At 34.6% G+C, this 24,040-nt stretch overlaps 1 protein-coding gene across 1 annotated transcript in view; it reads right to left on the bottom strand.

Moving 5' to 3' along the window:
• LOC114339177 (ATP-binding cassette sub-family C member 4) overlaps window positions 1-24,040 on the bottom strand; it is a 71,615-nt gene that overhangs the window by 25,406 nt on the left and 22,169 nt on the right. The window contains exons 5-8 of the mRNA XM_050648645.1: window positions 21,579-21,874; window positions 7,967-8,306; window positions 3,628-4,073; window positions 2,593-2,742 (exon numbers count right to left, since the gene is read on the bottom strand). Of these exons, the coding sequence (XP_050504602.1) occupies window positions 2,593-2,742; window positions 3,628-4,073; window positions 7,967-8,306; window positions 21,579-21,874 (1,232 nt within the window). The remainder of the gene's footprint in view (window positions 1-2,592; window positions 2,743-3,627; window positions 4,074-7,966; window positions 8,307-21,578; window positions 21,875-24,040) is intronic.

The raw sequence follows: 24,040 nt of genomic DNA, 5'->3' as shown, positions 1-24,040 counted from the left end.
TCTTATGATATTTATCTTATCTTTATCTTTATATGATTTATTGAGCTTAAAAAATCGTTTTTTCCCACAGGAAATGGATTTGATCACACTTGCGAGGCCTATAACTTAAAAATTCGAATTTGGTCAGATATGAGATATACACCGTTAGACGCATCTCGAGCCCTCCTATAAATGCTCAGTTATTGGCACAATTAGTAGGTGAAAATTTTCCAAGTTCAATTTTTTAGTTTTTAGGCTATACTGGGTCGTGTAGATGTCAGATCCTGACCACTTAGACTCCGTTTGAAAGCTGAACTCAAGCTCTACCGATTTAATGTATTTACGGTTTTCCTATCTCTCGTTGAACCTGAGATATATTCACCCAAAATGGGCCACGACCCCCTCTTGAAACAGAAAAAAATCAGAATAGTTCAACTTTTCCACACATATGTATACATACACACTTACACACCCACCCACATATCCATCCACAAACATTTTCCCCTTTTAAAATAGAAATTAAGTAAAATTTCTGATCTCGGTAACTTTTGAATATTATAACCGTCTTTCAAAATTAGACGGTTTGAAAGGTATTGACCAATTCAATACTATCAGAAGTCGCAGAGGTCGGAATTAAATTTTTGAAATTTTTGGGAGTTTTGAGGACGAGCCCGAAATGGCGAGGGTCGTAAAACACACACCCATGGACCAACATGGATGGTTGACATATGGAATTGGTGGGTATTTCCTAAACTTTAAGATGGGATTTGTCCATTTTTTAATTACTACTTACTTACTTTCCTTGTCCGGAACACCAACAACTTTAAATTTTATATTTCCAATGGTTGGTCACATAGATGGCCCTGTCATTTGCTAAAATTAAGTCTTCTTTTGTGCAGGTCTCTCTCATCTCTGTGCATGACTGTAGATGCCGGCTGATCTGAACCGCGCCACAATCGCAGATATCGTCCTCCTGGTATCACCATTTTTTCAGGTTACTGGCACAACGTGACACGACGCACGGTTCTTAGTCTATTTAGCGCTTTCCAAGTCAGATACGGTAAATTGTGTCCAGCAGCCATTTCCTCGGAGGGAGGAAAATGTGTTGTGGTAGCTGACGCTTGCCACAGGTGTATTCGGCGCGTCTCTGGCGCTTCGGGGATGGATCTTGATGTTTTCGGAAAGCTTTTCCGAGACCTTAATCTACTTGGCTGAGTTTGTTGGTCATATAAGGGGTGTCTTCGGTCCGTCTCCTGCTTTTTTCGTTCTACCTCTGACGTGACCATCCTCCTGATAGGTGGTGGAGCAATCCCAGATGTGTCGGTTTCAGGCAGCCCGATATTATACGAACCGTTTCATTTAGGGCTACGTCAACGTTCTTTGCGTGAGCAGAGTTTGCCCATACTGGTGCTCCAAACTCCGCGGCCGAAAAACAATGCTAAGGCAGAAGTGCGGAGAGTGTGTGGTTGTGCTCCCCATTTTGTACTAGTTAGGTTGCTGATGATATTATTTCTGGCACTTACTTTCTTCTTGACATCTTGACAGTGGTAAGACAGAGTTCTATCCAGACGTACGCCGAGGTATTTTGGCGTCTCGTTGTGTTCCAGCATCTGACCACGCCATCCCACCTCCAGCGGCATTGGGGCACTTGTTTCTAAGGTGGAAAGCACATACCTGGGTTTTTGTGGGATTGGGTTTCAGATGGTTTTCATCGTAGTATAGAGCTAAGTCTCCTAGGGCATCTGTCAGTTTCACTTCGACTTCATTGAAGGTTCTTCCGTGAGCTGCCACAGCTGTATCATCAGCGTAAATACATTGCCTTGTTTGTTGGTGTATGGGTTGGTCGTTGGTGTATATGTTGTATAGAATCGGCGCGAGGACACTTCCCCGTGGGAGCCCATTTTTTGGTCCCTCTACCGACTGTATTTGGACTGGAGCGTTACGTAGAAGCGTCTATTCTGGAGGAGATATTTCACTAAATCTGTTAATAGGAAATCCTTTGTAGTTTCGTAGAGTTTTGCGAGTAGACGTTGATGGTTAACTGTGTCATAGGCGGAAGTTAGGTCTATGAACGCTACTCCTGTTATTTCTTTCCGTTCAAAACCATCTTCAATATGTTGGGTGAGATTAAGAATTTGACTGCAGCAGCACTTTCTGGGTCTGAATCCTGCTTGTTCTGGAATAATTTTAGTCTCCACAGATTCAGCGGTCCGGTTCAGTATCATTCTTTTAAATGTCTTGGAAAAGCTGGCACAAAAGAGAGACAGGTCTAAAACTCTTTGTATCCGCCGGATCCTTCCCTGGTTTTAAGAGGGCAACCACTCTAGCTTTTTCAATTGACTCAGGTTGAGGTTGACAAAATCTAAAACTTCGCGTATATCTATAGTGTCGCGTGTAGAGGGTGTGAACCACTAGCGATAACCGCCGTTCTCTGGGATAACAAAACTCAAAAGTGGAAAGTCCCAGAAAAAACTAATATAAACATTACATGTGATAGACATATCCTTCAGATAGTAATATTACAATGTATACTGAAAAAATATCTGAAACAAGTCTTTTTGTCACCTCCTTAAAATCTAGGATATCATCTATGATATCGGTTTCAGTACTTACCTTTCTTGATTGTCTAGAAACTTGTCTGGCAAATTCAATTTGCTTAACTTTTTCCTCTTCTGTTATTTCTGGTTCTTTCGTTAAAAGTTGAGCGTATAAATTGTCACTATTAGCAAGATCATTAAATGAACCTTCGCCTTCGATTCTTCCCTACAATTATTAAATATTAATTTTATTTCTTTATTGGAATCCTTGTGAAAAACTTAAGAAGCACCAACTGTATTTCAAAAGTGATTATTATGTAAAGGCATTGTGGAACTACAATGAAGAAAACATGTAGAATTTAAGAGGTGGAAAACAAATACGATAATTTTATTCTTTTAATTTGACAGAGTGACAGAGAGTTCTTTTAAGGTAATAGTATTTGAGTACATTGGAGTAACAGTTACAAAAATAGAGGAGGCGAAGAGAGAGATATCAATAAACCGTTGTTGAAAGGTAGCAAAGGAGTAGGATCAGTAAACGCTCTGTTGAAGGTAAAAAACCTATCCAAGATTCTAACTTATGAAAAATAGTGAGACCAACGGTGTTGTATGCATGTGGTAGTTGGGCAATGAATCCGACAAAAGGAAAAGTTAGAGATTTGGGAGAGCAAAATTTGGAAGAGAAGAACGAGGCAGGAGCTAATGGATCTGTCAAACAGATGCAAAATAACACAGAAAATCATATCACAAAGAGTTAGATGGTTGAGACATGTTTTACAAATGTCAAAAGAAAGAAACTTCATCAGAGTTCTGCAATCAAGAGAAAAAGGCTAGAAAAAACGAGGGATAGTACGAAGAAAGTGGTTTGTTACTGTCCGGACTGACATAGAAGACATTGGAACAAGGCACTAGAGAGAACTAGAGAACCAAAGTGAAGGACCAAAAAAGGTGGAAGAAACTAGTGGAGACTATCGAAACTATGGGCCTCTAGGACATGCAGTGTTGTTATATGTAATATATTCACACACGGCTTTGCTTTACACAAGACCAATTATCATTAAGAAAGTGACATTTTATAAATAAAAGCATTATTAGCAACGGTCCTACTTACATTGTTTAGAATAATTATGTGACTAGCATTTTTCAAGTAATGTACTTGATGTGTAACTAAAACTCTTGTCTTATTTTTTAAAAATCCATTAATACATTCATCGTAAAGTACTTTAGACACGTGTATATCCACAGCTGACAAGGGATCGTCCAACAAATATATATCTTTTTCTCTATACACAGCTCTAGCTAAATTTATTCTTGCTTTTTGGCCACCGCTCAAAGAAGCTCCTTTATCTCCAACAACAGTCATATCCCGATCTTTGAACTGCTCCAAATCTCTTTCCAGAGCACAAACACGAATGACTTCCTTGTATCGTTTTCTATCATAGTCAGCTCCAAACAAAATATTTTGCCGAATGGTAGAGGAAAATATCCAAGGTTCTTGTGAAGCGTAGGAGTAAGTTCCGTTGGCATTTATGGATCCTTTGTCTATATCCAGCTCACCTGTAATAAAGTGTATGTATTTAGTTTAACTGTAATCCAAGCAACATCATAAAAAATAATATGTTTACGACAATTCCGCAAGATTTACTCCATATAGAAAACAACCCTTGTCGAAAAAGAAGAAGTATTAAGAAAATCTAGAATGTTCGAGATGTCATCGAAATATCGCGAAATGTCTCGTAACGTCTAGAACGTCAGAAAATGTATATAGGTAAACACAGAAAGTAGACAGTGTAACTAACAACAGTAATTGAGTTTTTGAATAGTTGTCATTCAGTTAAAGCTGTTTTTCAAGTATTGTAATATTGCTTTTGTCTTTAATAAAAGTAAGTATAAAGAAGAGTAATATCTTAAAGTAATATCGAGTACATATATATTAAAAGTGCTCCAATATATAATCTTTTAACATATACTTAGTCGCTATATCTATCACAATATTGACATGTAAATCATATATCTCGATGTTACCAATTTTAAAAGTGTGCTAGTTTCATCTACTAAGCAAAACGTCAGTATTTGCCACATTTTTTCTTTAACTAGTCAAAATTTTAACCTTTTGCATTCATTCTAACGTGGAAATACTTCGTTCTAGGCACTGAAGATGATCTGATCTAGATCGAGAACGTTTTGTAATCCATTTGGATGACTCTTTACTAGTTTTTTAAAAAACTTAATCTACTCTATGTCATCTTATGTATGTATAAGTTTTTAGTTTGTGAAATCTGTCATTATAGATAGCAGTGCGTGAATTGTTTAAAGTGTGCGTGAAGTAACAATGTATTTTAAATGTGATTTACTTTTTAGCACACTTTCAATGGGTTTTTTCACTTTCATATAATCAAATATCCTTAAATTTCGCGTTGTCATGGTGATGACAATATGAGCAATGACTTACAACAAAATTTTTGACAGTTTTGTGGTTTGAAAGTAGTTAGGATTTTTAAATGTCAAAGTTCTAAAAATTGTAGAATAGAAATGAATTCCAGTGACGAAGAGTTTCAGTTTTTTTATTTGTTTATCGTAGATAAAATATTGTATGAAACTGTGCGTGAAGTACTTTTTGAAAACTTACGCGATGTATAGCACTCGCTCCGTTGTCGCTCGTGCTCTAAAAATCGCGTGCGTTCGCAAAAAGCATACTTCACGAACTGTTTCATAAATACTTATTATCTACTCTACAGTGTGTCAATTTTAAAACTTACAATGGCTATATCTCACGAACAAAAGCTGATATAGAAAAATGCTTGAAACCGTTTCTAGGATAGTAAGGGGGAACTAAAATGACATGAAAGAGAACTCACCCCCATCAACCCCCTAGGCCCCACCCATCACAACCAAAAAAGTTTAAATTGCAAACCCCTACTTGTGATACATCATTGAAAAGGCTATAAAAAATGCTATTCAATGGTATAAATAATAATTATACAGGGTGAAGCAATAATTGTGAAACTTTGGCTTAAATGAAAAATTTAATAAGGTTTTGTTGAATTACAAATTTATTAAAAATGTCAATTAAGTAAATATTAATGTGAATTCCGTTGTTTGGTAAACAATAATACAGCCTATTTTCAAATTCCGCACGAAATTTAGCAAATGTTCTAGTAATAGGGCGACATGCTTGAGTAATTCTTTCTCGCAATTCCCCAAGTGAAGCAAGTTGAGTTTTATAAACAACTGATTTAGGATAACCCCATAGAAAAAAGTAATATACTATCCTACTATAAAAAGTACTATCCAATGGTATAAATAATAATTATACAGGGTGTTAATATCAGCTGGCTTACTATGACTTTTGTATTTGTAATGCTATCTCCCGGACTATTATTTTAAATGGTAAGTGTCCGCTCGTACTTTTTTTTGTTAATTAAAACTTAATTTGCCATTTTTGCCTTAAATCAGTTGTTTATAAAACTTAACTTGCGTCACTTGGGAAATTGCGAGAAATAATTACTCAAGCATGTCGCCCTATTACTAGAAAAACACTTGTCAAATTTCGTGCAGAATTTGAAAATAGACTGTATTATTGTTTACAAAACAACGGAACCCACTTTGAACATTTACTTAATTGACATTTTTATCAAATTTGTAGTTCAACAAAACCTCATTAAATTTTTCATTTAAGCCAAAGTTTCTCAATTATTGCTTCACCCTGTATAATTATTATTTATACCATTGGATAGAATTTTTTATAGCCTTTTCAATGATGTATCACAAGTAGGGGTTTGCAATTTAAACTTTTTTGGTTGTGGTGGGTGGGGCCTAGGGGGTTGATAGGGGTGAGTTCTCTTTCATGTATTTTAGTTCCCCCTTACTATCCTAAAAAAGGTTTCAAGCATTTTTCGTTTTCAGCTTTTGTTCGTGAGATATAGCCATTGTAAGTTTTAAAATTGACACACTGTATGTCATATTATGTATAAATTTTTAGTTTGTGAAAACTGTCATTATAGATAGCAGTGCGTGAAGGATTTAAAGTGTGCGTGAAGTAACAATGTATTTTAAACGGGATTTACTTTTTCGCACTGTTTTAACCTTCGCATTGTCATGGTGACAATCCTTAACTTTCGCGTTGTCATGGTGATGACAATATGAGTAATGAATTACAACAAAAGTTTTGACAGTTTTGTGGTTTGAAAGTAGTTAGAATTTTTAAATGTCAAAGTTCTGAAAATTGTAGAATAGAAATGAATTCCAGTGACGAAGAGTTATAGTTTTTTTATTTGTTTATCGTAAATAAAATATTGTATGAAACTGTGCGTGAAGTATTTTTTGCCAACTTACGCGATTTATAGCACTCGCTCCGTTGTCGCTCGTGCTCTAAAAATCGCGTGCGTTCGCAAAAAGCATACTTAACGAACTGTTTCATAAATAACTATTTTATACCATTATACAAACGAAGTTTTTTACTTCTGTATGATTTTTTTATTATGGTATACAGCCAGCTAATGGGACTTTCCCATCGATTTTGTAATAGTTATTTTCCTAACAAGTGCAGAAAGTCATTCTTTTCCGCACGCGACTGCAGATTGCCGAACGACGCGAAGCGGGAGTTCGGCAAGCAGTCGAGTGCGGAAAAGAGACTTTCTGCAAGAGTTAGGAACAATATTTTTTCTAAGAGTCTTTAAAAAATTACCAAATCTTAATCAATTAATTTACATTTATGAAAATACATACACAAATTAATTCTTTGACAAGGTTGTCAAAACCAAACTTTCAATATAATTAGTTAGCATGACGACGATCTTGGTTTCCATGACGATGATTCAAAACGACTGTTATTGTCTACCGATTTGACTTTCGAATATTATGTCAAAATAATTTTATTTCATCGAATTGTCGCGTTAATTTCATTAAAACAGGAACACAATAAGATATATTTGAAATAAATTAGTAAATATTATCTAAATATTAGTTTATTGCATGTATTATAATTACTTTAAGGCCATATTAACATATTTAAATTAACACGCGTGCGGATAAGTAAAAACCGCGTGCGGAAAAGTAACACGTGTGCGGAAAAATAACACGCATGCGGAAAAGTGAAACTTTCTAAACTAAAATGCGTGCGCGAAAGTAGACATTTTTGCACGCTCGTAGAAAAAAAAATATAAACTAAGAATAACTTGCGAAATACAGACGCAAATGAATAGGAAATGAATAGGATTCACCTACAAGCCAAATAGAAAAAAAGCCAAAATATAAGCTGTGTACAGACTAGGATGGGTATAGTTAAAATAAAAACAGTAAACATATTGAGGCGTTTGATTCCCGATACCGAAAGTGGTTCAAACATTTTTTGTTTTGAATTTAGGTACGTTTAACGACCTTTTTTCCAAGTCGTTACAAAATTAATAAACAATTATTGGAAAATATTTACATCCAATATATCAGCTTACCTAATAACGTCTGAAGAAGTGAGCTTTTACCGGCACCAACTGGTCCAATAACACCTAGTAGCTTTCCCTTGTTGAGCTCTAAAGTAATATCATTAAGTACACAATCGCTCAATGAGGCATCCCATTTAGCATAGATGTTTTTGAGAGATAACATTGATTTTGAGTTTTCATTCGGATCTGAGCTTATCTTATTTTGATCGTACTTGTATTCATCATTTTCAAGGAATTTTTGAAGACGGGCGATTGACGTGAACATCTCAGCGATTTCTGCAATTCCTCTTGTCAAAATACCAGTTAAAGTCATAGATAGCATGTTGAAGTATGAAATAAGTACAAATACCTAAAACAAATTAAGTAATTAATAAAAAAGAAGTTACCATAAGAGTTAAGCAAGCCTAAATAAATAACTAAAATTTTAGGCAGACTGATTCATTCATTCATTAAGCAAGCATTACAATCCCTAGGGATTATTTGCCGTTCAAAATCCTATTCTTGGGTGAGGTGGATTATTCCTCAATGTCATTTATAGCTAGCTGTGTATCTTTGCTGCCGTCGTGACACTTTTCCATTTCTTCCTGTCCTTGCACTGAACTTTCCAGTCTTTCAAATTCATTACTCTTACGTCTTCTTCTACATCATCCAGCCATCTTCTTCTAGATATTTCTGTATACCTAGGCCATAGTGGTTTAGTGGTGTTCGGTTAGTCATTCTTCTCAATATATCTGAGTGGAGCGTCTCTGTATTATTTATATCTTATCTATTCTAAGCGAAGAGACTTTATGTATCTGACTATATTTTCTCCATTTAATTCTTCTTCAATTTCGGCATTTATTTTCATTCTTCTGTCTCCCTCTCTTGTTACATTGTGGCCCAGTATAATTCTCATCATTTTTCTTTCAAATTTTAGAAGGCTATCTTCCTCTTTCTTGTTAATAGTCATCGTTTCCATCCCATATGTAACAACTGGTCTTATTAAAGTCTTATATAAGTTTATCTTTAAGCATTTTAACGTAACGCAGTAGAGCAATCATGTTGCTGGAAGTAATCCATTGGCATCCACATTAAGCCAAACTATTTTATAATTTTTACTATATAGTTGGAACATATAACTTAACCAGTGTTTGGGAGTGTGGTTATTTTGCAAGGACAGGAAGTAAGTAATCTTAACCACACTTTTCAATTTTTTAACAGTCAAAATTTCACCCGTTTCAATTTTATTAAGTGGGATTACTTACTTTTAGGTTCACTGATGATGGACTGATACGTCGGAAAACGTTTCGAACGTAATCCTTTTGGATTTTTCAAAATTTTAAATTTTTATTAAAATATACCAACTACACCAGGGAGTGTTTTACTTCACGTTAATTTTAAATTTATCTTTGTTCTCTTAATTAGAGTATTACTTATCAGCAAATATGTTTTTTGTTTTTCAGAATTCTTTCCTCTTCTCTCTCTCTTTTGGGTTTTCCCTACTGTTACTCCCAAATAGCTAAGGTGGATACAGTTTCAAATTTGTGGTTCTGAGATTCATTAGATTTTTCTAAGTTGTTGTATCGTCCTTCCCTCTATCGTCATGTATTTTGTTTTATGCCGGTTTATCTCTTCGCTTCCTTATCTAACTTTTCAACTGTTTTTATGTCAGTGTAGTCTTCGTCTTCGCTATCATGACTAGATCATCTACATACGCTATTACTTGAAGTTGATCTGTAATAATGTTCTTGATTGTAATTGTAATGTTTATCCTTCTTATTATAACTTCCAATATCAGGTTAAAAAGTGTCTGGAAGATAGAGTCACCTTGTTTCATGCCTTTATTTACTTTGATCTCCTTAGAAGTTATTCCGTTGAAACTGATCTTTGCTGTGGTGTTATTTAGGCTCACTATGATCATATGTTTTAATTTTTCTGGGATTCCAAGATCATCTGGCTCTTCCATCATCTTCGTCCGATTAATTGTATCAAAAGCGCTCTAAATTTTTGAATTATTTGTTCCACTACTGTATGTATGGAATTAATTGCCGATCTCCTCGATCTTAAACCGTTCTGGTATTCTCCTAATATTCGTTCAGCGCATGATTTAAGTCTCATATTTAGTATGTTTGATGTGTGCTGTTTAATGAGGTTTATGCTCTGTAGTTCTCGCACTCTTCTCGATCTCCTATTTTATAGAAACGTACTATAATACCTCTGTTTCAATCGTCTGGTATAGTCGATTCGCGAATCTGAGACACAACTGTCTACACTACAATCACAATAAAGATGCATTAGAAATAAACAAGCACGATGAGCACTCCCAAATCATGATATGGGAGTGCTTCTCGAACATTCAACGTGTCGTGGTTTGTTTATTTCTATATAGTGCATTTTTATTGTGACTTAAGTGTAGACAGCTGTGTCTCAGATTCGCGAATCGACATTATGTTTTGTGTAGGTAAATATTTCTTGTATTAGATTGTTTATTATTTGTTATTAGAAACAAACTGATGGACAACGAATCAATAGCAATAATCACAAAGATATTCAACAACATATACAACTCTGGAAAAATACCAACAGAATGGCTAAAGTCTGAGTTTATTGCACTTCCAAAAAAACCAGGAGCCAAAAGTGCGAAGAATACCGTCCGACAAGCCTGATGAGTCAACTCATAAAATTGTTCCTAAAGGTAATCCATACGAGAATTTACAAGCTATGTGAAAGTCAAATTTCGCCCAACCAGTTCGGGTTCATAAATGCTGTTGGTACGAGAGAGGCTTTGTTTTCAATACAAGTCTTATTCCAGAGATGCAGAGACGTAAATTGCGACGTAGATACATGTCTGGTTGATTACGAGAAGGCGTTTTATCGAGTACAACACGCCAAGATGATGCAAATACTAAAAGAAGCAGGAATTAACAACCAAGATCTGAAAATAATTAGAAACCTTTACTGGAATCAGACTGCAAACCTCAGAGTTGACAGTGAACTCACCGAATATGTCAAAATCATGCGTGGAGTGAGGCAAGGCTGCATTTTGTCCCCCCTAATTTTCAATCTTTACTCTGAAAAAATATTTATCGGAGCTTTGCACGAAACTGAAAAAGGTATTCTACTAAACGGGTACCGGCTAAATAATATCAGGTATGCAGATGACACCATAATATTTGCGGACAACCTAGAAGACCTACAAGTCCTTAAGGACAAAATCACGTATTACAGTCAACAATATGGACTCAATATAAACGTAAAGAAAACAAAGCTTATGATCGTTAGCAAGAAAAAGATAACAGAAGGTCAACTCTATATCAACCAAACCCTTGTAGAAAGAGTGAGGCACTACAACTACCTCGGCACCATAATAAATGAAGAATGGACCAATAACCAAGAAATAAGAGCGCGCATCGGAAAAGCTAGATCAATCTTCAACCGTATGGGGGCGTTTTTCAGGAGACACAACCTTTCTCTTGGTATAAAAGTAAGAATGCTGAGATGTTACGTCTTCTCTGTCCTTTTTTATGGTGTTGAATCATGGACCTTGAACGAGGATATGTGCCGAAAATTGGAAGCATTTGAGATGTGGCTATATCGGAGAATTCTTAAAATCCCATGGACTGATCGGGTCACAAATGAGGAGGTTCTTAGAAGAATGGGGAAGAACCGAGAGGTACTGACCACCATCAAATCTCGAAAGTTGGAATACTTTGGACACATTATGCGAAATGAATCCAGATATGCCCTCCTACAAGCCATCCTGCAAGGAAAATATTTGGAAAGCGAGGTCCAGGAAGAAGAAGAACATCCTGGTTAAAGAACCTCAGAACCTGGTTCAACACAACATCTGTGCAGCTTTTCCGCGTTGCTGCAGATAAAGTGAAGATTGCCATGATGATCGCCAACATTCGTCACGGATAGGCACATCAAGAAGAAGAAGATTGTTTATTTCTGTGACGGATAGATGCGGATAAAATGATTTAGAAGAAACTTTGCCCCGCCTCTATCTACAAAGCATTTTTGGATTTAGGAATACTCTGAGAAAGTTCGACTGTACTATTTAAATCAACAAAGCATTTTAAGTTCAACAAAACAAGTAAAATTTTTATGTAAATTTTTATCAAACAATCCTCGGAATAAATAATAATGTTTCGGCAAATTGATAACGCTCTTATTACAGTTGTATTGCCAGCGTTTTGTCGACAGTACTTATCAGTCTCAAAGTATCAAAATTGTAGCATTGCTTGATGATTTGTCTGTCACTAGCATTAAAATATAACAATAATTATTACCCAACAAATGATGTTGACTAATATTTCGATGTATATTTCGAATGATAAATAAATAGGTCTGGATCCTGATCCAAAAAAGTTGGCTAATAGCAAGCTGATTTGTAAACAGCTTAACAGTGTCTAGTCGGACAAACCTTGATGTATGGGAACACTGGAACAGGGGAAGTTTTAATTGTGGAACAGGTTAAAAATTTGGGACGTCAGACTACGAAAACGTTTCATGTATTTTGTTGGACAGAACTTCCAATTGATTTGTTACCATTTCATTAAACTCTCATGCAAAAATCAGACTGCTGTTTATCACCAACTGGGCATTTTAATGAGTGGAACACGAAGAAAATGTCAAATGACAGGAATCACGTTGGTTAGTAATAGCAGTCTGATTTTTGCATGAGAGTTTAATGAAAGGGTAACAAATCAATTGGATGTTCTGTCCGACAAAATACATGCGACGTTTTCGTAATCTGACGTTCCAAATTTTTAAACTGTTCCACAATTAAAACTTCCCCTGTTCCAGTGTTCCCATACATCAAAGTTTGTCCGAATAGACACCGGTAAGCTATTAACAAATTTTCAGCTTGCTAATAATCAACTTTTTTTTGGTACGCTGGATCCAGTCCTAAAATGGATTTATCATTATATTCATGGATCATATTGTAGGTACAAAGTTTAGACCTTTGTATGGATGGCATTCTAAACAAACAATAATTATATTTTAAAATAGTAACGCATCATTATGTCGAGAGCTATTAGGTCACAAGTGCACAAAACGCACACCGTTTCTTCCAGACCTTATTCTTACTAGCTCTGTAACTACTATTGGTAGAGTATAAATCAGCACCGAAATTCGTTAAGTACTTGGTGCTGAACAGTGCTGTGCTCTAACCCAGAAATCTTAAAGGGGTGATACACACGCGAGTAAGTACGCGAACTTATGGCTCGCGACCTTTTTCGCGCGTGTATCACCGCAAGTACGCGTACTTTAAGTCCGCCGAGTAAGTACGCCGTCGATCCAACAAGTTTGAAATCTTACTCGTAACCCGTACGTGTATCACTTCCACGAGCCGCGAGCCTCGAACCATCATGTTTTTGCGTTTACTAAAGTTACACTTATATTTTCACTGATTAAGCAGATTGCCTAGAAATAATTCAATCGTTTATTGTTGAAAGGAGACAAGTTAACATTTTATAAGTTTTGAGAAAACCGTAAAACACTATTTTAAGCTATACTAAATTATTTTTGATTATTTGTTTTTGAGTAAACGGGTCATTCCATTTCAAATCACTCAATTTTGGAGCAAAAAAATTTTGGACCTCCGATTTGTCTGAAAATTTGTATATAGCTTCTGCGGGACGTAAAAATAAGATATTTAAGGTCAAAAAATCTTCTTCTTCTTTTTTTCTCAAAATGTTATTTTTTGCGATTTTCCAGTGATTTGGTGTTTATTTATACAAATTTGCATTTTCTATCGTAAAGTATCAATGGAAAACATAATATTTTAATAGAGGGGACTCAAAATGTCATTATATGGCATTATAACAAGTTTATTTGATTTAAAACAAGCTTTTGATCAAATTTTATAGTGTAGAAAACGTTAAAATACCGTTTTTTACATTTTTCTCCATTCCCAAAATACATCATAATCGATTTGGCTGAAAATTTGCCCACATATAGACAAAACATAGGACTTTAAGTGGTGAAAAGGATTTGAATTATATTACAATACCAAAAAAGTTACATGCAATATTATAGTCAAAAATATAGGCGTCTACTGTAATTACAATTAACTCGAAAATATCGACCTCACGACAAAAACTGTTAAAAAGAAATTGCAATAATTGTAAATACGATTTATTTGGAACAATTTCAGTTCCTACCATTTTTGTCGAAAAGTTAAAAATGGCGGAGATATTGAGCAAAACAGGTTCTCCTTTAAAATCAAGATGGCGGCTAACGTAACGGAGGAATTCATTCGTGATTTTAAATCGAGGCTACTGTTGACTCCGCTAAAGATCAGAAAAATAAAATTTTGGGCAGCTCGGCATTCAAGGTCAAATGCTATCCCGACTGGACTAATATATACTTTTGAGTCTGATATTACTGCATGTAACTTTTTTGGTATTGTAATATAACTCAAATTCTTCTAACCACTTAAAGTCCTATCTTTTGGTTATATGTGGGCAAATTTTCAGCCAAATCGATGATGATGTATTTTGGGAATGGAGGAAAATGTAAAAAAAGGTATTCTAACGTTTTTTACACTTTAAAATTTGATCAAAAACTTGTTTTGATTCAAAGTAACTTGTTATAATGCCATATAATGACATTTTTGAGTCCTTTCTATTAAAATATTATGTTTTTTATTGATACTTTACGACAGAAAATGCACATTTGTTTAAATAAACACCAAATCACTGTAAAATCGCATAAAATAACATTTTGAGAAAAAGAGAAGAAGAAGATTTTTTGACCTTAAATATCTTATTTTTACGTCCAGCAGAAGCTATATACCAATTTTCAGACAAATCGGAGATCCAAAATTTTTTTGTCTGAGTGATTTGACATGGAATGTACCAAACCTAATTATTTATAGGCTGTTTTATCCTCCTAATGAAAATATTACCATCTTATCTATGATGTGTTGTTTGTTTATGCCTACCTTGTATTAAATTAAAATAGATTAAAAACAAGTGCTATACTTCACATCGTGATTTTGACAGTTTACCACACGTATAAAAAATCAAATTATTCTTCTATTTCAAAAAACCTGATCAAAAAAATAATCAAACTCTACTAAAAAACATCATTCAGCAAAATTAGGTATACAGAAAATAAAAAATTTAACCACGTGGACAGTTTCTAAATTTTTTGCTGAACACACTTCTCACAGCAGGCTACGATAGGATCCATGCATAAGTAACATTTGCAAAATATCTGGTTTTTCTTTTCGTGCCGTGTTTGAAATGCTTTTTTACCTGGTGTTTGGATTAGGTGGGTTTTGTGTAGGCATTCCAGAGTATGTACTTCATAACAGTTTATCGAATATGAGAAAGTCATTCTGAGGATGCAGTCCTAATTTGAAAATAACTTTCTACTAGGTCTATTATAATTTTTTAATAAATAATTGTCTTCGTTGTTTAGTATATTCCCTATTAGGGTTATTAGGTAAATTTTTATACTGGCGATATTTAGAACCCCATAAAAAAATTACAAGTAGCCATCGTTTAATATTTCTAGACAAATTATAAGGTGACGCCATTTTATGTACAATATCTACTCCACATTTGATATCATTATAGAATAAAATCATCTCTGGCCTGTTGCTAATTTCGTCTATTCAGTCTGCTGTATCAGTGTAATGAAATTATGAAACCAGTAATACATTTCTATTCTTTTTGGGTACATGATAATCTTCCTTATCTCCACGTAACTCTCTAACTAAATTCACATGTGATAAACGCTCTCTTTGCGTAAGCCAGTGCTTTACCCACACTTTTCGATTTCGTCTGTTTTTATTAGTATTTAAAATATAATATGATAAAATTCCTAAATAGCACAACGCATCTTCTCTCGACGACATTGCAATGAGTTATGAGTAAGTCTGCCGTGTGTCTAAAAACGCTCTCTTTGGAATTCGCTTTTTACCGTACTCGCTTTTTACCGACGGCGACCGCGATCTTTAAAACTGCGTACTTTAAGTCTGCCGTGTATCACCGACGGCGAGCCGAGTAAGTCCGCGATCTTTAAACCCGCGTACTTAAAGATTGCGTGTGTATCACGCGCTTTAGGCTAAGAGTAGCGAAGGAAGTTTACAGGTGAATTCCCATCCGGTGCGTGATACGATGTCTGGTTGGGAATGGCTCTCGGGAGACTCACGAACCGGCAGTCAACATACCTTATACCTCAGATTAGAATACCTCACACTTCTCTTCGTCAGTGAGTTTGTTTGTAAGATGGTTCTTAAGGAACAAAACAACAATTTTCTGTGACAGACAACCTGTCAACTTCCCACCAATATTCCAATGTTTCCATTACAGAGAACAAGCAGGGCCGCGCCGTCCACGTGTGCAATGTGTGAGGCGCACACAGGCGCCAGCAATTAAGGGGCGCCACTAGAGTTTTCACAAAATTTTTAGGTGAAACACTTACCCATTTTTTTCAGCTTCTACCAAACGGGATATCATAAAACAATACTTTGCAAGTCTGGCTTTAAAGCATTTACCTAATACACGCTGGTCCAGCAGAATTGATGCTTTAAAGCAATTATACAAAAATTTGTCAGAAATTTATTATACTTTATAGATAAAATATCAACATTTACATTCATATGCTCAGTTGCTCAGTCTACATACCTTTGGTATAGAGTTCTGATGAAAGTTAACTTCGTTAGGCAAATTTTTCGATCAAAAACAATAAACATGCAGCTGGCCTTAAATACTTTACAAGAGATAAAACAATTGTTGCTCGAGTTTCGGACAGATAGCAAATTTAATGACGTTATTACTACAGCAAATGAAACTGCAGAGAAACTGGATGTGGAGCCCAGTTATCAACCAGCCACACAGTTACGGCTCTGAAAAAAAAGCTGACGACAGTTCGATTACGAACATAAAGACGAACCGATTTTGGATCCTAAAATGTCATATTACAAAGTTATTTTTTTTTATTGTGTTCTAGAGCATTAATATCAGTAAATGAAAGATTTTCATATTGGAAAATCATGTTAATTCTTTCAAATTTATATATCATTTGAACGACAGTACAATTAAAACTGTTGCGTAGAAATTTGGAAAAAAACTAAGGTTTAATGACCATCTAGGATCTAGATATAGAGGGAGACGATTTGTTTGAAACATTATATGAATTATACAGCTGCAGGCTTTGTTAAAAGAATTAAATAATGATGTTTGTAAAATTTTAAAATATAAAAGGAATTAACTGTTTCTTCTTCTTGATGTGCCTATCCTTGACGAATGTTGGCGATCATCATGGCAATCTTTATCTTAGCTGCAACGCGGAAAAGCTGTACAATGTTGTGTTGAACCAAGTTTTGAGGTTTTTAACCAGAATGTTTTCCTTCTTCCTGGACCTTGCTTTCCAAATATTTTTTCTTGCACCATGGCTTGTTAGAGGCCATATCTGGATTCATTTCGCATAATGTGTACAAAGTATTCTAATTTCGAGATTTGATGGTGGTCAGTAGTACCTCTGGGTTCTTCTTCATTTTTCTGAGGCCCTCCTCATTTGTGACCCGGCAAATCCTCCTCACGGGATTTTAAGAATTATACGACATAACCACATCTCAAAGCTTCCAATTTTCGGCACAAATCTTCGTTCAAGGTCCACGATTCAACAGCATAAAAAAGTACAGAGAATACGTAGCATCGCAGCATTCTTACGTTTATACAAAGAGAAAGGTTGTGGCTCCTGAAGAAGGCCCCTATACGGTTAAAGCTTTTCCAATGCGCGCTCTTATTTCTTGGTTTTTGTCAATTTTTCATTTATTATGATGCCGAGGTAGTTATATGTGCGTCACTCTTTCTATACGGGTTTGGTTGATTTAGAGTTTGCCTTTCTCTTATTTTTTTTCTTGCTAATGATCATACACTTTGTCTTCATTACGTTTATATTGAGTCCATAGTCCATATTGTTGACTGTAATATGTGATTTTGTTCATAAGTAACTTGTAGGTCTTCCAGGTTGTCTTCAAATATTATGGTGTCATCTGCATACCTGATGTTATTTAGCAGGTACCCGTTTAGTAGAATTCCTTTTTCAGTTCGTTCAAAGCTTCGATAAATATTCTTTCAGAGTAGAGATTGAAAATTAGAGGGTACAAAATACAGCCTTGCCTCACTCCACGCATGATTTTTACGGACCCGGTGTGTTCACCTTCAACTCTGAGGTTTGCAGTCTCATTCCAGTAAATGTTTCTAATTATTTTCAGATTTTGGTTGTTAATTCTTGCTTCTTTTAGTATTTACGTTATTTTGGAGTACTTTACTCGATCAAACGCTATCTCGTAATCAACCAGACATACGTATACGTCGCAATTGACGTCTCTGCATCTCTGGAATAACACTTCTATTGAGAACTGGAATAATACTTGAATTAACTTAATTTTGTCCAAATTTAACAATAGCTCTTCGCATTCTGCCCATAACTGTTGCAACTGGAGAACGATCTCTTTCTAAATTGAAACTTGTAAAACATTATTTAAGATGGACCATCAGTCAAGGGCGGTTGACAAATTTATCTATCACCTCCATATAGAGTCGTCAATATTAGATGATATTCACCATGTTATAAAAATATTTTCCAAACTGAAGGCGCGAAAAGTGAATTTTTTCTGAAATAGATATTTATTTTCATGTTTACCTGTATCCTTAGTTTTTTATGTGGTTCGCCAAAGATTTATTTTTACTTAATTATTTTAACTTAGTTTATTTTCTTGTTGCTTGTATGTTAATTTTTAGTTATTTTTGTTTGGTTACAATGAATAATTGTTCATTTTTATTCACATTATTAAATTTAATGAGATGATTTTAAAAAATGCGTATTTTTGGGCGCCATTAAATGTTTTGCACACAGGCGCTAACACGTGCTGGCGCGGCACTGAGAACAAGAATCTCTCTCGGTTTCACAAGCGTCATGATAGGAGACAGTTTGAGGAAAACACTGGTCTCACTTATCCTTCGACTTATACGACCAAACTGACAATCTAACTCACACAAATCATACAACACACCCCTCAAGCCCCAGCTATCCTCGATAATAAAACCACATTTAAATAGCAAATTCCCAACTATAAACAAACGCACGTGTTACTATTCGCTCATTCATCAAGAGGCTGTTAAATGTAATTTATTGCCCTAAGCGAGGCGGATTCTCATTTTACAGGTCCAAACTGGTCAGTCTGCAAATTCAAATTGTAGATAGCGTGTTGGTTTTTAAGATACACTTCAGGACGACCCGGTTTAGCTTCCATGTGCGTTTGTTTACAGTTGGGAATCTGTAAAATGAATGGGCTTACGTTGGTATTTACACAAATATAAAATCAAGAAAATTTTCACGAATTTCTGCCACCCGCGCAAACGTTTCAAAAATAAAATCAGCAATCTCCTAGGATCTGCTATGAATCCATTGAGATCCTTTCCCAGAAACAGACAGCCGAACTTTATAACATACTACTTTATCAATCTTTGAGAAGCTGAATTCAAACTTCCCGTTATCACCAGATATAGAAATATCTTTGTCTATCTTTTAATACAACACTACTCTCAAAATTTCACCAAAAGTTGCACCTCTAAAGTCCACATCTACACCCATTAAAGATAGGAGATCTATCTCCTAGGCCACATATACCTCATAAACCGCATATGCCTTACAGATCTCATTTACCTCTCAAGCTTAACCCTTAAAAGACTATGGTTGCCATATGGCAACCATTGTAGGCAGTGATCTAAATAATTTTTTCAGTAGGTTTCTCTATTAAAAAGCAGATGGCTCATGCTGTTCTGAATAGTAAAATAAGTACATTTTAAGGTAGTACTGAAAGTTCAGTCTCAAGTCAGTGTTTGTTTGATTAACATCGTTGTGTATATATCCGATTTTTGTTGGTGCAAGAAAATGTACATCAGATTTCTGTAAGTAACTTTTTAATACCTAATATCAATTATTTTCTGTTTAGTATACGATTTTATTTATAAGAATAGACTAGATTTTAAAAATGTTACATTAGTTTGTCTTTTTCTTTTAGTGTGTAATTATTTTAGGGCGGGAAAAACTAAAATTGCCATATGGCAACCAGAGTCTCTTTCAGTACCTATTATTGAATGTTTTTATTTTATTTTAGAAGAGGCTTTACTCTTGAAGAGGCGTTACAAATGGCGTACGCGGACGATTTAGATGTGGGGGGAATCTAGATTGAACCACCAGACACAAAATGAATTGACCGATGAAGATTCTGCTGATAAGGATAATGGTGGTATGGTAGATAATTTACCAGCAAGCCAATTACGAGCTCCAGCCGAGTTTCAGGTTCGCAATTCGAACGAAAAGGATTTTGCAATGGAGAAAATAGACGCTACCAAGGTATATTTTGTATTTTTACGACAAATATAGGTGATAAAGTTTTATCGGAATTTTGCCGCTACAGAAAGTAAAAAAGGTTTTCCCAAAAAGAAATGAAAAATATTTTAGTTCCTAGACCATATGTTTTCGGTAAATACAATTTAGCAATGGGAAGGACAGATCTCAAGGACGAAAATACGTACAGAATAAGTATGAGGGGTACAAAGTTGTGGTGGGGCATTTTTTCTTGGCTTATTGATATATCGATACAAAATGCGTGGATTATTACAAGAAGTCTGGCCACAACTGTACACAGCTACAATTTAGACATGATATTGTAAAAGTAGCTTCTGCTAAGTTTCGAGATCCACCAAAAATTTTAGGTCGACCCTCGTTAAGCTTATCATCCAGCACTAATAGTAGAGTTAGTGATGATATTAGGTATGATAATCTTAGCCATTTGTGGTATCTACTCCGGAAAATAAGAAAAAGAAATGTGCAAATAAAACATGCAAGTCTATAATGATAACGATGTGCTCTAAATGTAACGTTGGCTTATGCCTAGCGTGCAATGTGAAATTTCACACTATATAATTTATAGTTTTTATTGTTATTTATAGTTGTAGTAATTTTTTATGTTTATTATAATATAGGTAGTAGGAAGGACTACGGTTGCCATATGGCAATCTTCTTTTTTTATAAAAAATCACGAACATAAATCACGAACTTTTTTCAGTTTTTTAATAAAAACAAAAGTCCGTCCTTTAAGGGTTAAGCTACTTTCCAACAGCTGAGGGGAAAAGTCCCTTAGATTATAATTTAAAAATGGTGTTCTATATCCAGTTTGGAACAATTAAGCTAATTGTTCTGTTTCCGTTCATCAGATTAAGTGAGTATTTAACGATTATTTTTAATCTATTTACAGTGATAGTAGTATATACATGCATATTGGTTTATAAAATATTTTAACTGTAACAGTCCAGGAATAAAACGTATTTGACTGACGACAGTTTGCGCATTCTTATTATTTGAACCTTCTTGGACATAAAAAGTCCAAAACATAATTTCACGACCTTGTATAAATAACGCAAGTCGCATATTTAAAGTGAAACAAGTAAATAAATTAAAAAGTACAATAATTTATCTTTCTTTTGGGAGACGTGAACATGAAAATTCAGTTGACTAATGCATCGGGAGTTTACCGCTATTAAAATACGTTAGGAAAATACGTTATAAATAAAAACAATTTTTTAAAATTTATAAGACTTTTCTTTACCTTCGCTGCCGTTATTTCTCCACCAGTTAATGTAATAGTAACAAGCGTAGCAAATAGAGCCAATTTGGTCGTAACCATTCCCAAAGTCATAAAAAGAGCCCTGATGTATGAATTTTTTTTAATTATTTTAATTTCTGCCTTTCTTGCCAATCCAATTACTTTTTGGAAAGGAATTTCCCAAGCATACATTTTGATAACTTGAATACCAAGAATGACTTCGTCCATCAGCCTGATTCTTTCATCTGTTCTCAGAGCAGTCATCTTCCTGAATTTTGTTGCCAGTTTAGCGGATGTTGCTGAAAATATCAAAAAATAAGTAAAATATGTAATCAATAAAAAATAAGAAATAAAAGACTTAATAACTAGTACTTCATTAAAGTGTCTGTCGAAATTATTCCAATATGCAACATGTACGAATCCTTCAATATTTTCAAGATTTACAAATTTTTTTATTAACAATGCCCTAAAATAGCCAAAAAGAAATTCTAACATCAACCAGATACAAAAAAACGATGAATAACGGAGGAAATTTTACATTTAATGAAAGAAAGACGTCAACATAAAACAAAGATAATCAGATGTACAAAAAAGTGGATAAAGATTAAAATATAAAATTTAGCAAGCGAAAGAAGAATGGTTAAAAGAACAATGAACAAAAATAGAAGAATCCCAGAAAAGACACGCTAGTTTCAACATATACAAAAAAATTAAAGAATTAGCTCACAACAATAGAAAAAGAAAACCGGAAATACTGAAAGATATATAGGGTAAACTAGTGTCGAATACTAAAAAAATTAAACAGATGGACAGAATACAGCAATGACTTGTTCAAAGACAATATAACAGAGCAGATGGAAGTAGAAGTAGAAAACAGTGTGGTTTTAAGGATATTAAAAAAATAAATTAAATAGGATTGAAAACAGTAAAAATGACAAAGCATGACAAAGCAGGTCCAGACCAAATTTCACTAGAAAGCTTAGAATGCATAACTAATGAAACCTTAGACGTTATAGTAGACTCGTTTAAGATAATATACAAAACAGGACATATACCGAAACGGTGGTTTCTTTCCACTTTTTGTGCTATCCCTAAAAACACAAACGCGAAAGGCTGTAGTGAATACAGAACAATATCATAATAAACATGTTTTTAAATTTTTTTGAAAATAATAGATAGTCGTATAAATAAAAAACTGGAAGAAGAAATAGATGATAGCCAGTTGGGGTTTAGAAATGGACTAGGAACCAGAGAAGGGTAATTTCCTTTTAATGTTATAGCTCAAAGATGCGTGGATAGGAATGTGGATGAGCATGTTTGTTATGCTGATTTTGAAAAAGCATTTAACAAAGTTAGACAAGAAACGTTAGTCCAAATTGTAAAGAAAAATACACAGATAAAAGGGACTTAAGAATAATAAACTTTTATAACACAAATTGTAATAGATAACGAACCCAATTCAGACATTAAAATCAGCAGAGATTTTAGACAGGGATGTATTTTGGCTTCACTACTCTTCAACGTACAAGTATAGTGATTGCTACTATTACGTAACTATATACGAAACACGTTTCACTGTATACGAAACATATACATATAGTGAAACGGAAATACTATTAACAACATAAAATATGCAGATGACACCGTGATTGTGACAAGCTCTGCTGAACAATTTCAACTACCACAAAACAAGATAAACAGAGCATAATGGCTCTGAGATGTTACGTGTTTTCAATACTACAATATGGATCTGAAAGCTTTACACTGAAGCAAGAACACGTAAATAAGCTAGAGTCATTTAAAATGTGCTGTTACAGAAGAACGCTTAAAGGAATTTTATCCATCCTTTGGATTTTCGATGTGTTCATTTATATAAGACTTTTGTCAGTTTTTTGAAAGGCTACCTTTGTATTTTTTGTTTGGCTCACCATGTTCTTGTAAGTATAACCAAACTTTTCTTTTACCTTGGTCATCATTTTAACTTTAACATTTTGCTTTAATTAATATGGTTATATTTATTTTAGGTAACACTGATGATGCTCTTGTTACAGAGCGAAAACGTTTTGTTTAAATGTTTGTAGCCCTTTAGGGCTTTTTAAACTAATATACCTTTTACCAAGAGGAAACTTTTTTATTAAATTTCACTTGTAATTAATGGTATACAGCCAACTACAGAAAGTCCTTGTGAACGCTTAAATAGACCGGGCTGTATCGTCGCCCCCATTAGCGAACTTACTCAAAAAGAGGTCCTTATAACAAATCCACAGGGTGCCAGGCGGTGCCGTGGTCAAAAAATTGTTTAAACAATTTTTTTTTTAACAAATTCACAAAAATAAATATTTTAGATAATTGGGGCCATTCTGAGCCAAAAAGGTCTCTAGTGATTTTTCTCTTAAATTGATTGTTGTCGAGTTATACGTAATACGCTTAGTTATTAAGCCTCGAAAATGACTATTTTCGCATTT

Source organism: Diabrotica virgifera, chromosome 4 (genome assembly GCF_917563875.1).
Source record: "Diabrotica virgifera virgifera chromosome 4, PGI_DIABVI_V3a".
Classification (NCBI taxonomy): domain Eukaryota; kingdom Metazoa; phylum Arthropoda; class Insecta; order Coleoptera; family Chrysomelidae; genus Diabrotica; species Diabrotica virgifera.
Note: the sequence above shows the minus strand (reverse complement) of the source record. Positions and strands in the feature narration are given on the sequence as shown.